This window comes from Heteronotia binoei, chromosome 21 (assembly GCF_032191835.1).
Source record: "Heteronotia binoei isolate CCM8104 ecotype False Entrance Well chromosome 21, APGP_CSIRO_Hbin_v1, whole genome shotgun sequence".
Taxonomy (NCBI): Eukaryota; Metazoa; Chordata; class Lepidosauria; order Squamata; family Gekkonidae; genus Heteronotia; species Heteronotia binoei.
In genome coordinates, this window is record NC_083243.1 from 28,802,748 (window position 1) to 28,816,854 (window position 14,107).

At 41.4% G+C, this 14,107-nt stretch overlaps 1 protein-coding gene across 8 annotated transcripts in view; it reads right to left on the bottom strand.

The window, feature by feature from the left end:
• Positions 1–14,107, bottom strand: part of PPP2R5C (protein phosphatase 2 regulatory subunit B'gamma) — a 103,177-nt gene that overhangs the window by 67,189 nt on the left and 21,881 nt on the right. For 2 of the 8 annotated variants that reach the window (XM_060261153.1, XM_060261151.1), the window contains exon 1: positions 340–512. The exons of 5 other annotated variants lie outside the window; for them this stretch is intronic. In XM_060261153.1, the coding sequence (XP_060117136.1) occupies positions 340–433 (94 nt within the window). In that variant the 5' untranslated portion in view covers positions 434–512. Of the gene's footprint in view, positions 1–339; positions 513–14,107 lie in introns of those variants that run through there. One more of the 8 variants, XM_060261152.1, reaches the window with a different exon arrangement.

Consider the following 14,107-nt stretch of genomic DNA (forward strand, 5'->3'; position numbering starts at 1 on the left):
TTTCCTCTCCACCTCCCCCACCCCAAAACACCTTTCTGGGGTAGTGACTTCACATCCTTTGACATCAGCACAGCTTGAAAAAAAAGGGGGGGGATGGGAGCGTTAGGGGAGAAAGCAGCAAAACCTGTTTAACGATGCAAGCAAACCCTTCAGGATTCTTAACACTTAAGATTTCATGCAACTCCAATATCTACATCCCTGAACTCTGACAAATCTGCATCAGAACAAAAATGGATTCTGCTACAAAGGACTTCCTGCTTTCCTTATTTGAGAATCACAATAGCCTTTTATTAGAGAGCCACAGAAGACTACAATTCATTCAGAACACAAATAACTCACCTCGAATATGTAGAAGGGCCACAGGCTGGAATGGCCCGTTCGAATTGGCTGCGTCCACTACCATCCTGCTGCCCGTTTTATTACATGTCAACATCTATGCTTCAGCAGGAAAAGCAGTGTACTCCTTAAGGCAAGAAACCAGCCTCCATTTTAGTTAAAAAAAAAAAAAAGAAACTGAAGCTCTCTGCAGCTGGAGGGAACTGGCTAGTTAGTGATGTCAGCGGAGAGGGAGAAGCTGATTGGCTAACCTCACCAACTTAAAAATGTCTCTAAAAAGCTACAAATGAAAAGAGCTTTCTGTGTGGCTGTCACTGTGCATTAAGCCTGTACATTTGTCAGCAACCTTGTACCTCCATTCATCATCAGTAAATGAATGCCTAGGACACTGTTTGAAAATACAAGCAAGAACTCTTCAAACAAGTATAGCACGAAAACGGAGCGACACAATGCTTTCACTTGGATTTGTTTTAGTAAAGAGTACTAGCATTTTTTTCAAAGAGTATGTAAATACACTCAGCAGCAGACATCCACAGGCACATGGTGTCATTTTCTATTTCAGAGTTATTCACCGGAAATGCTCTTTGTAAAGAACTCTTTGTAGTGAACTCATGCCTGATTGTGTGCATCTGACTCCACGTTTAGCACAGCTTCGCTTGAGTTGTTGTTGTTTTTTTTTTTTAAATACTCTAGTTCTTCCCAAACAAAGGAAGCTGCTTTACTCTGAGTCAAACTATTGGTTTACCAAAGTTAATGTCTGCTTTAACTGGTAATAGCTCTCCATGGTCTTAGGTGAAGATCCTTCACCTCTAAAGCCCTACCTGGTTTGGGACCACCATAGCTGAAGGACTGCCTACTCCCTTATGAACCTATCCAACCACGTGGACAGCTTTAGGTGCCCACACCTCCTGAAATTAGAAAGGTAGCAACCTCAGAAGAGGGCCTTCTTGATCATGGCACCAAGACCTCTGGAATCTTCTTCCCAGGGATACTTGCCTGTCCCCATCTGTAGCCATCTTCTTTCAGCGGGTGGAGACTTTTTTTTGTTTCATCAGCCATTCCTTCAGTGAGCCCTCTTTCCTGCCCAGTGTTTTCATTGTAGTTTTAATGTTTTTGTGTATTTCAGTTCTACTTTTAATGATGTGCTTTTTAGGGGGGTGTGCTTCGCTAAATCTGAGCTTTAAAAATATCCAAACAATATCTTATCAAAGATTTCAGGTTTTCACGGCTGGTAACATCATTAGGGTTTGTAGAATCTTTTGGGCTCAAGTGCAGTGTTCTACTGGAGAAAGTTTTCCTTCCAGATGTTTCGTTCTCAGCTGCGGAGAACATCCTCAGTGGCGTTGCAGCCGGAGCAGGCGCTCTGACCTTCTTGGCTGCTGTGCATTGAGTGGGGCCAGGGCTGCTGGAGAGCTGCTATTTCTAGGCTGGAGAGGGTGTGATGAAAGGGCAATTGGTTTGTGGATGTGCCCATTGTTTGTGGGGCTTACCCTTCCAATCATTTTGAAGTTTGGGTGTTTTTTGAGGACAGGCACCAGCAGCTATGCTGCACATTTGGTGCCACTACCTTAAAAAAGCCCCCTTCCATGCCCCAAATACCTCTGGATTAATTCTCCATTATACAGTAAAAAAATTGTGCTTTCAAAAAAATCCTGAAAATACCGTATTGGTATTGGGATTTGGGGATATTGGTAAATACCAATATTTTGGGGGGTTCAATATACCTGAACCTGAAAAATACCTCTTTTTTTGCACATGCCTAGTGCTTATGATTTTAATGTTCTTTAAAGATGCGGCTTTATTATGCTTTTTAATTTGATAGCTGTCTTGGTGGCCCTTGTGAGGGCAGAAAGGCAGGGTGTAAATTTTGTAATATAACTAAAGCACTTAACCAAATAAATCTCACTGTTCTTAATATTTTTTTTCACAACAGCCTGTGTGAAACTAAAAGCACATTTTGGTGTAAGTGCATCTCAGGGTGCTGCTGAAGCATACCCTGGTCCTAGTTAGCAGCATATGGCCAACCATGTCTAGGCTCTACCCTTGGCCTTTGTGGTTGGTAGTACTAGGCTAGGCTGAGACATAATAAATGTATCTCTGAAGGAGGATGTAGTTGGAGAGGGACCATGGCTTAGTGGTAGCGCATCTGCTTGGAATGCAAAAGGTTCCAGGTTCAGTCCCCAGCATCTCCAATAATGATGAGGTTATAGGTGATGAGGAGACCTCAACCTGAGACCCTGGAGAACCACTGTCAATCTGAATAGATAGTATTGATTTTGATGGCCCAATGGTCTGGTTCAATATATGGCAGCTTCATGCGCACTTTAAGTGAGGCAGTTGTGAGACCACTCCTAAAAAAGGCGGGTCGACTCAAATGGCCTAAATAAATATCACCACATGGCCATTCTCTGGCAAGGTGCTGAACTGGGTCAGTGGTTGTGCCTTTCAGGCAGTCTTGGAGGTGACTGACTATTGATACCCATTTAAATACAGATTTAGAGAGAAAAAAAATATTGCCCTGACTAAAGTTTCAAAACCATCAACCATGGTATCTTTCTAAAGAGACTGGATGAATGAAGGAGGGGAGGGCATTGCGCGGTGTTTCAGTGGATCTGCTTTTATATGGATGGCCAGCTCCAGAAGGTAGCGCTGGGGGACTGTTGCTACAGCTTGATAGTATTTATGCTGTGGGGTCCTGCAGGAGTCCATCTCATCATCCAAGCTGTTTAAAATCTACATGGAAATGCTGGGAGAGATTATTTGCGGATTTGGAATGAAGTGCCACCAAGAGTCAAATTACATATCTATTTTGTCTTATCAACTGACAGGTGTGTCTATAAAATACCTGTAGGGGTACCTGAAGAAGGTATTGGGACAACTGAGAGTCAATAAACAGAAGTTCAATACAAGCAAGTCTGACACACTGTTGTGTAGTAACAAAGGTGTTCAAAGAGCCAATCTGTCCCAGAGGAAGCTGTAACCTCTCTGTAAGAACAGATTTGCAGTTTTTGGGTTTACTGCTGTACTCTGGTCTATTGTTGGAGGCATGTAGCACCTTAGGCTTATATGCCAGCTATTGCCACTCTTTGAAAATGTAATTCTGACCATGTTGATCCATGCTTTGGTCACAACCAGGGCTTTTTTGGGTAGAAAAGGCCCAGCAAGAACTCATTTGCAAATTAAGCCACGCTCCCTGATACCAAGCCAGCCGGAACTGCTTTCCTGTGCATTCCTGCTAAAAAAAAAAGCCCTGGTTTTACTGTATGATGGGTGATGGGGCCACCCACATGATGATTCAAGAAGCATTTCCATTCCTCATTTGTCCTTTGCTCTCTGTGACATCATCATATAGCCAGATCTGTGTCATGGCATCATCCCATTCACTACATGAAACTTGATTAGCTGAGAGGACCCATGTGGCTATAGAGAAAAAAAACCCAGCTAGATGGAAAAAATGGCACGAATGCAGAAGCCCAAGATACCTACAGCAGCAAATAAGATGGAAAAGAAATCTGTGTGGTTGAAGGATTGTATCATATTAATCTGATCTGCTAATAGCACAGCCTTCCTCCAGTGTAAGAAACCTTTCTTCAATCCAAGAACTTTTGCTCTGGAAAAAGATTCTGTGTATAATGAAATGGTTTAATTGGATCCAACCCAAAGTGTGTTGGGACATATTTACATCCCACCAAACCACTATTTTGGGGCTGAAACTAGAAACTGGAGATGATTTGGCTCACTTCCAGTATTAATAGTTATTTTCTTATTCAGCAATTTACTTGCTTGTGCCCATCCATGAAGAGAAAGTCAAACACGCAAAATACACAAATATCAGTGAGCTTACTAATGTATCTGCAAAATACAAACAGCCAAAAAACCCAAAAGCAGTGAGCTTCATAAAGCATTCAAACTAGAATCCAGGTAGTTGCTTGTCAGACCAAATAGTTATAAAAAAACATTTTATGAATTAGCAAAGGGCCTTCCCTGACCCGCAGTGGGGCAAAGCCACCTCACCTGGAGGGAAAGGTCTCGACTCCCACTCAGCTGCAGCACAGGGCTTCACCTGAGGTAGCAGAGCGTGCCTAGTTATGCCACTCATTCAACTGTCTCGTCCGTCCGCCTCACCTTGGGGATGCTCAAGTGCACTACCCCTCCTGGGGAGGGGGAATCTCTGCAGCAGAATCCCAAGTGTGGAAATCCCTTGTGCAGAGCACTTAAGAGCCCCAGTGATGACCCTCTCTGGGTTAGTTTCAGTGAGGGAGCTTGGAAGGAGGCGACAACTGGAGAGTTTAGCTCTACCCTCCAGGATGGAGGGAGGAGAGGACTGGGGGAGAAGCACTTTTGCACAAGTGCTCAACTCTGTGCTCCAGGGCTTGGGACGCCCCCCACCGCCTGGTGGGAGCAATCTGGCCCTGTGTGGCTGTTTGGGCAGCAGCCAAGTTATCTAGCGTGCCAGCAGGGCTCCTCATGCAGCTGAGAGTCTCGAGGATGCTGATGCAGTGAGAACTGCTGCTGCTGGTGCTGCTGCTGAGCCCTAGAGCCCAGCATGCAAAGCAGACGCCATTAGGATGAACTGCAAGTGCTGAGGCACAAGGAGCTCCTTCTTCCATACTGTTTAGCTCAGTGTTTAACATATACCTTCAAAGACCTGTTCTGTGGGCCCCTGCAGAGGTGAGGGGAACGGCGTCAAGCAACATGACATTTCAGGGATGGTACTTCCTCCTCGGAATTCACCACCTTGAGGCTTGTATAGTACATACCTTACTATTTTTAGGCACTAGGAAAAGCACTTCTTTACACCCAGGCTTTTACTAAGGATTTTTATATTTTTAAGTTTTATGACCTGCTTATAGACTGAGAAGACCCATTATATAGAAATTTTTTTTAGGCTGCTCAGCATTCACTTTCTGTTTTATGCTCCTGGCTGCTTTTATGGCACTGCTTTACTTGTGTGCCGCTTTAAGCAAATCTCTGGAGATGTGGCATATAATTTTCTAAATACTGTAATAATAAAATCAGGGCCATTTCATATGTTGCACTTCTTTAAAAGTTACAAATGCATGCTTTAAAATGTGATGTGTGAATGCAATCAAATACATTTGCACTGTAACACACCAGTACACCTGAGACACAGCTATAACTGGTTGCTATTCTTTGTTGGGCAATCAGGGTTTAGCTCAGAGTAATGTATGAAATGGTCTTCAGCACCGTTCTACCAGAATATAACAAGTGTCCACCAGCACAATGAAACTACGAAGGTACTGGACAGGTTTCATTAACAAACAGAATGAAAGGAGGTGAAAACGGCAAGGAAAGAAAATCTTATACTTTTTTTTTGTAATTCTATAGACGCAACTAGCATTTCATTACTTCTACATGTCATTCAGTTTTTTTGCTGCATGTTTAACCTGTGCTTAGATAGCATCAGACACTAATGTCACTGGCACATATGCATTACCATTTCTTACAAAAGCTCTATCGTTTTGCCAAGCATTTCAGCATTCAGTCATTTCCATTCTCTTTCTGTTTCTGGATGTGAAGTGCAGTTTCTTCCAACCCTGCCAACAATTGCATAATGAGCACACTCTTTTCCAAGGGTGATCCTTCCTATAAGTAGGGATTCTGCAAGATCACTCATTTAAAATACTAGAGCAATATAAGATCAAACAGATAATAATTTGTCAATTCCTAAAGCTAAATGACAAAATTGGTGCCAATTACAGACTTCAGTGCAAGCAAAAAACCATCAGGCTACAGAAAATGAATTTTATTTAAATGTCAGTGAATGAAATTGGAGAAGGATCTCCTCACTGTGCAAACAGATACACCTCTCATTTTCAAGCATGGGGTAAAACACATATTGACTCAAATCTGATGCTTGTCTAGAGTGATGGACTGAACCAATATGATAATAATAAGGCAAATGATTTCAAAATGTGTTTGAAGAAGTGACAGCATTTTAAGAAACTTGTCTTAAATGTTTGTGCTCTTTGCAGAAACACCTTAAGTTTGGCATCACTGGCACACTTATGAGCTGCACTGCCATAATGTTGCCACAGTCTGGCAACCTACATGTGAAGTCTTTGCAGAGACAGGCAATGACAAGCCACCTCTGCTTAATCACTTGAAAACCTTATAGGGGGTCACCATAAGTAAGCTGCAACATGATGGCACTTTACACACATGAAGAAGAAGACTGCAGATTTATACCCCACCCTTCTCTCTGAATTAGAGACTTAGAGCAGCTTACAATCACCTATATCTTCTCCCCCCACAACAGATACCCTGCGAGGTGGGTGGGGCTGAGAGGGCTCTCACAGCAGCTGCCCTTTCAAGGACAACTCCTGCGATAGCTGTGGCTGACCCAAGGCCATTCCAGCAGCTGCAAGTGGAGGAGTGGGGAATTAAACTGGTTCTCCCAGATAAGAGTCCACGCACTTAACCACTACACCAAACTGGCTCAATTATGCACAATTATGTAGCTCTGATATAGCTACCCTCTGTGCTGGTGCAAAAAATCAGATCAGTGACAAAACTACAACTGAGAAGTGAAATTAATGACTTACTATAGCATTATCTGGAAGAATTTTCATTTGTTACCTCAAATGAAATTCTTTGCTGCATCAAACTAAATTACACCTATAGGGTGCAGAAAAGTGCAACTACAAATGACAGAAGTAGAGCCTTTTCCCTTTAACAGTTAAAAAAAATCTGGGAAGGGACTCACACATGATAAAGGTCCATGAAACACAGAGCATGAAGAATTATGAACCAGCTACCTTTCAACAACCCCAAGTTCTACTGTTATGCTAGAATTTGGCTCACTCAAAGACACTGACAGTGGTTCATGGCTGGCAAAAAAAGGTACTACTTGATTCAGTATATAGCCATGGAATGCAGCATTGCAAGAAGTGACAGTACTTTAGCTTGGACAATTTTTTAAAAGCATCAAAAAAAATTCACAGGACATATGCCACTGAAAGACCCATTAGCCAAAATTTGCTAAATATGATAGGCCAACACTTGAGAGTAGTATACATTTGATAACCAGAAGACCGGGCAAGCATCAGTGGACGGCTCATTCTCTACTGTTCAACCTGTGCACTTCTCAGCGCATCTGGATGGACAAAAAAGAACACTTGGTTTGTACCAGCACACATAGCTATGCTTTTCAATTACCCTACAAAAAACAAGCATGAAAACAATAAATGGAAGCACTGAGTTTCCCTCCAGCTACCATAGCGCTAACCATGATGCATATATGATCCAGCCACTTCAGATCCATTAACAACTTCTTCCTAACAGCACTGTTCATTGAATCAGCTACTGCCCAGGCTAAGCATATTTTTTAATGGCCTCCCAGAGGAATTGGAGGGTTTGTATACTTGACCAGTTCTGCAAACTCTGCAAGGCTGTGTTGTTTAACTCAGCTAGAATGGAAGGAAGATCTTGTGGTGGGCGTCTGGCATATTTAACTGCTGCAGTGCTTGTTTGGAAGTGTTCTGCTTTAAATGTTTTGTTCCAGTATACTGGCTTGCCAACCACCTTCAGTCACCATGGATAATAAGGAAGATAGGGGAGAAATGTTGTAATAAAATAAATCACACAACTGAGTGACTGACTACCACTCCCAATGTAATTTGGCTAGGCAACAGAGTCATCTGAAGAAATGGCTACACCAGTATGCATCATATTGGTGACTCAAGTCTTCAATGACAAATACATCTCTTACCTGTGTTAATAAGAGAACTCCCTTGCCTTCCCACAGAAGAGAATCCCCTTACTACACAGTGGCCAAGTCATAATACAACATTCCCCCATCTTCTTCATGGCATGCACTAATAGCAGAGTGCCCACTTGAAGATTCAATTGTGCCACATGCAATCATGGGAATTCCTAGACAGACTGCATAAGGTGCAAATCTCCATGCTGTCATGAATTGTCTTAGAAGCAAGATAAGAGAAGTATTTAATCATTTCTGGAACACTAACATGTACTGCAAGATTTCTGGGAATGTCAGAAGGTGACAAGTGCCAATGTTTGCATCCCTCCAGCATGGCTTCTGTTCCAAGAGGGAGCAATACAGAGATATCCCTCCAAGTGCATTCATGGTGCATGCCCAATAAATGTGTTCGTCTTTAAGGTGCCAAGGACTCAGTTTTGCCAAAAGAGTTTAACACATTCAGCTTTTAAGTATTTATTCCCAAGTGTGTCCACACTCACAGTGCACAAAGCTGTAACATTCCTCTGAACAGGAATTGTATCTCACCAAGAAGCCAGATTTCTCCAAGTATCTGTATAAGAACATAAAAGAAGCCTTGGTGGGGAGGGCAGGGTATAAATAAAATTTTATTATTTTTTATTATTATATAAGCCATGTTGGATCAGGCCAACGGCCCACCCAGCCCAACATTCTGTGTCACACAGTGGCAAAAAAATTTATATATACACACACACTGTGGCTAATAGCCACTGATGGACCTGTGCTCCATATTTTTATCTAAACCCCTCTTGAAGGTGGCTATACTTGTGGCCGCCACCACCTCCTGTGGCAGTGAATTCCACATGTTAATCACCCCTTTGGGTGTTTAATTATATTTATTTTAATTATATTTATTTTATTATGTTTAATTATATTTATTTTGGTGCTTTTAACCCACTATTTAATTCAGACTCATCGTAGCTTACAATGTCAATGAGTGGGCGTCAATGTGGCAGATGCAGTTCAGTGTGGCCAAGTGCAAAGTAATGCACATTGGGGCCAAGAATCCCAGCTACAAATACAAGTTGATGGGGTGTGAACTGGCAGAGACTGACCAAGAGATAGATCTTGGGGTCGTGGTAGATAACTCACTGAAAATGTCAAGACAGTGTGCGTTTGCAATAAAAAAGGCCAATGCCATGCTGGGAATTATTAGGAAGGGAATTGAAAACAAATCAGCCAGTATCATAATGCCCCTGTATAAATCGATGGTGCGGTCTCATTTGGAGTACTGTGTGCAGTTCTGGTCGCCGCACCTCAAAAAGGATATTATAGCATTGGAGAAAGTCCAGTAAAGGGCAACTAGAATGATTAAAGGGTTGGAACACTTTCCCTAGGAAGAAAGGTTGAAACGCTTGGGGCTCTTTAGCTTGGAGAAACGTCGACTGTGGGGTGACATGATAGAGGTTTACAAGATAATGCATGGGATGGAGAAAGTAGAGAAAGAGGTACTTTTCTCCCTTTCTCACAATACAAGAACTTGTGGGCATTCGATGAAATTGCTGAGCAGACAGGTTAAAACGGATAAAAGGAAGTACTTCTTCACCCAAAGGGTGATTAACATGTGGAATTCACTGCCACAGGAGGTGGTGGTGGCCACAAGCATGGCCACCTTCAAGAGGGGTTTAGATAAAAATATGGGGCAGAGGTCCATCAGTGGCTATTAGCCACAGTGTGTGTGTGTGTGTGTGTATGTATATATAAATAAATAAATAAACAAATAAATTTTTGGGCCACTGTGTGACACAGAGTGTTGGACTGGATGGGTCATTGGCCTGATCCAACATGGCTTCTCTTATGTTCTTATGAAAAGTCCCTGAAGAGAAACCCAATAAATTTTACAATTACTTGACATCAACAGAGTCATTCACACAGCAGGCAGAAGTGCAGTACAAATGACAATAACTCTGCACTTACATATATATTAAAAAGTATCTACTCCAAGCAGGCTGGGACACAATTCTTTCTCTCTTTCTATGAGGCAGCTTCCTCCATAATTCCAGGCACTAGTAGGGAAGGGCAGAGCAATTCTACAAACATATCAGTTCTTCAATTAAAAATGGAATGCATATAAATCAGTGTCAATCCAGTCAACTTTCTCAAAAAGGCCCAACAATTTCTTTAAAATGAATGTTACCAAGAACAGAATATTTGTGTACTTCTGTTGTATGAGTATCAAACATAATTCTCAAACTCATATTGTGGGTCTGCCAGGATTAGTAAATCAACTTGTACATTTAATACTTTTAATTCGTGCGTCATACAGAAGAACTCGTACAATTGTATTGGGGGTACAATCATTACCCCAAGACAGATTCCAATACATCTTGGAAGCAGTAAAATGCCACCAAAACACACTTATGTTTGCAGTGTCAGAAGAAAGTACATTTCAAACACCCAAGGCCTTTTTCAGACAGCTTATCCTTAATTGCTAACATTTTTTTGGGATCTGAAAGATTACTTTTCTACCCAAATCATATATATGTCTGTAGTAAGATAAATGTTCTCCAATGAAACCCAGTTCAATGCTTACATGGATCAATTATTTCCCCGCACTCCCCAAAAAACTACCAAGACTTTTTTCTTTTACCTCACTGGCTGGGGTTAAAAGGAATCCCAAGTAAAAAAAAAAATTCAGCAGTTTTGAGGGTCTGCTTCATAGCCCAGTTACTTTTTTTTTTTTTACAGGAAGAAAACCATTAATGGTAGGTGGCTGGGGACACTGTATACTAAGGTGTGAATGGCAATGCCCTAAAAAGGATTAAACTGTGGATGCAATCTGCCAAAAAGAGTACAACCAGGATGACTCTTTATCTCAAAGTTCTCCTAGGGGGTTTAGCAGTTTAGCCATTATGGTTGTGCTTGAAGTTGTACACACAATTATTGCTGAGACCTCAAGTCCAAGAGGCAGCAGAATAAGATTTTCATAAATGTGGATCTGAAGGGAATTAAGCGCCCAGTGTAATTCCTCCAACCTTTCAGCTTTTCTCAGAGAAGAATCTGGATGGCCTGGGTAACAAGCCCCATTTCTTTTTTAGTATAGAATGCAGACAGCTTGGATTAACTGCTGTAAAAAGCTTAAAACCGAAGGGGGGGGGGAATAAAACTTTGTTTTGGAGGCGGACAGCATGGGGGAATGTTTTATTAAAATCACTCTGTTATTTAAAGATGCTGGGCTGCAGCAGAGATAACTAATCTGGAAGTATGCTTAATGATATTCGAAAAGCTAGTGAGACAAATGGCAAAATAACAGGACTATATACAGATGTCTGGCCTATCAATGGGAAAGCTCTTGCATAATGAGCTGTTTACGGGAAGTGAAATTAAGTGTGCTAGTAAAGATTTTCAATTACGTCAATTAAAGGAAACAACTAATTATTATATTAATGCTTCTAGCTAATGGAGACTAAATGAGGATGGAGTTCAGAAGAGGTTAAACAGAAATGTAGGTTAGAGTAATACATCAGGCAAGCACAGGGTTGGATCTACCCAGCAGTAGAAAAAGGGATGAAGAATCTCTTCTGTCCATCAAAAAATACCATGCAAAGGATCATTGGACTTGTAAGTACAAAAGCAATCTTGGAGGGAGGCTATAATAAGGGGAACTAGATGAAATTAGGGGAGAGGAAGAAGCTGGCTGAAACCAATTCACGGCTTTAAATATGTGACTTCATTTTCATGGCTTTTCCAGGTTTTTGAAGAAACAGGGCTGGCAAGAAACTGTTTCTATTGGTTTAGTGCAATTGTTTAATAAAGCAATTTACGAATGACTGCTAAAATAGATCCCTGGTTTTGTATACCACCTATATATAAAACTAAAAGAGACACAGGGGAAGGAAATTTCTTACCAAGGTATTTCTTATACCTGTGTTTGATTATAGTTGCAAACAAATATACTCTGTGTTTACTCTGTTGTGGTGATGGCATCAAAGCAAGTTCACTTCTCTGCCACTGCTGTGTCTGCAAGATACCATCTGGTGGAGATTCTCCAGGTTATGAAGTGATTCTTATTCCAGGCCCCGGAAGATATTGAGTGGGGCTGGAAAAATAAGGCCACAAATCACTTGTCAATGGGACTGAATGAGAAAAGAAAGGCAAAATCTTATCTGAGCAGAATATGGGGAGCTCCTGTACACTGGCTTCTGGAGGGTTGTCTTAGGATTGCGTGTTGCTTGCAGAACTGGATAAATCTACTCCAGTCCATGCAAAAAGACCCAAACAAGAGCACTCTACAGTGTGCTGTATATGTCTACAGAATGCAGCCATATCAATTACGCCACACACATACTAATGGCTGATATTGCTCTTTCCATCTCAAACAGAGCTCAGAATATTGTATAAGTACATTCACATTTTCTGCCTTTTCTTTGCTAAAGTCCCTTCCATAAAACCAGAACTGTTAATAAGCTTGTTAAAAATAACATCAGTCACTCAGTTCAGACATTATTTATTATTTAAATTTATATACCATTCCTCCCTCACAAAGTAGGGCTCAGAGCATTTCAAAGCAGGATAAAAGTGGAGGTAATAAATATAATTAAAACAGTATAAAATATGAAGTATAAAAAAGCAAACAATTTACAACTGATAGTGGTGGATCCAGCATTAAGTCTTAAAAATACACCTAGCCAAAAAAGGCCTGACAGAAAAGCCCAACCTTACTGGCCCTGTGGACCATCGGGAGGTCTCTCATCTGAAAGGGCATTCCACCAGGATAAGACTACAAATGAAGAAGTCCTCTCCATAGTGGATGCCAAATTTATGACCTGTGGGCCTGGCACCACCAGTAGCCTATGAAATGACAACCACAGCCACCAAGAGGGATTGTAGAGGGAGAGGAGTTCCCTGTGGTGTGGCGGTCTCAAGACCATTTAGGGCTTTAAGCACCTTGGATTTGACCCAGAAACCAACAGACAGCCAATGCACCTGCTTCAAGATAGGTTGTATATGAGTAGACCAAGATGTTCCAGTCAGAAGTCTAGCAGCTGCATTTTGAACAACCTGAAGTGCCTTCAAGCGCAGCCAGCATACAGCAAATTATGTGAAACCATAGTTTGTAGTTAGGACAACTGTCTGAATGAGGGACATTCCATTCCATAGTTGGTTAGGGTTCAATCCAATCCAATCCTGAAACTGGTTTATTAACCACAGTTAAAACTATATCAACTTTAGTTTTAAAAAGACCCTTCAGATTGAAGTTTGACAGACCCTACTCACTTCACAGGGGAGTGTTCTGCCTTCAGACAATCACACTAACTACAGTTAAACAAATCATGGTTTTGCAGGATTTGTGAATTGAGCTGCAAGTCACTCAGTCTGGTGTCTGTAAGGTCACTCGGTCTGTGTCTTCATTCGACCAAGATAAGAAAATAAAGGCAGGAATGAAGACTACCTTTGTAGAGAGCTGCCCTTCGAGAGTTCTACAATGGGTAACTATCTTTAATATCCATGCACATTGCCAGTTTGTTTTAAAGAAATGAAGAACTTCCAGAATAACTGCAAAACCATTAAATTAATGCAATACAGGAAGGCCTGGCGTGACTCTGTCCATGGGGTCGCAAAGAGTCAGACTCGACTGTGCGACTGAACAACAACAAAAGCAGCTAGCTAGATATCAGGGCAATAGCTGATAAAATTAATTACTGTCCCTCCAAACATTTAAAAGATTTTTTCCAAAGTCTTAAGTCCCATAGAACGTCATCTCAGTTTAAACACATCATCAGGTAGTAACAATTAACTGTTATAGAACTGAAGAATTTCAGTCTTATGCATTCCAATACCTTTATCAGTATATATTGTTCCAGAAGCACAAATCATTTTTCTTCCCAGATTATTTCACAAAAACTCAAAAGACAGCTGATCAGCATGCTCTACAGGCTTTCCAACAAAAAGGTGCTAAGCAGATTCTTTCAGTTGTTTGCATGTCACATGCAGCTATTCTAGTCCAAGCACACCAAAGAACGTCACTCAACACTCCATGGTTAGTCTATACTTGCAACGGCTAAAATA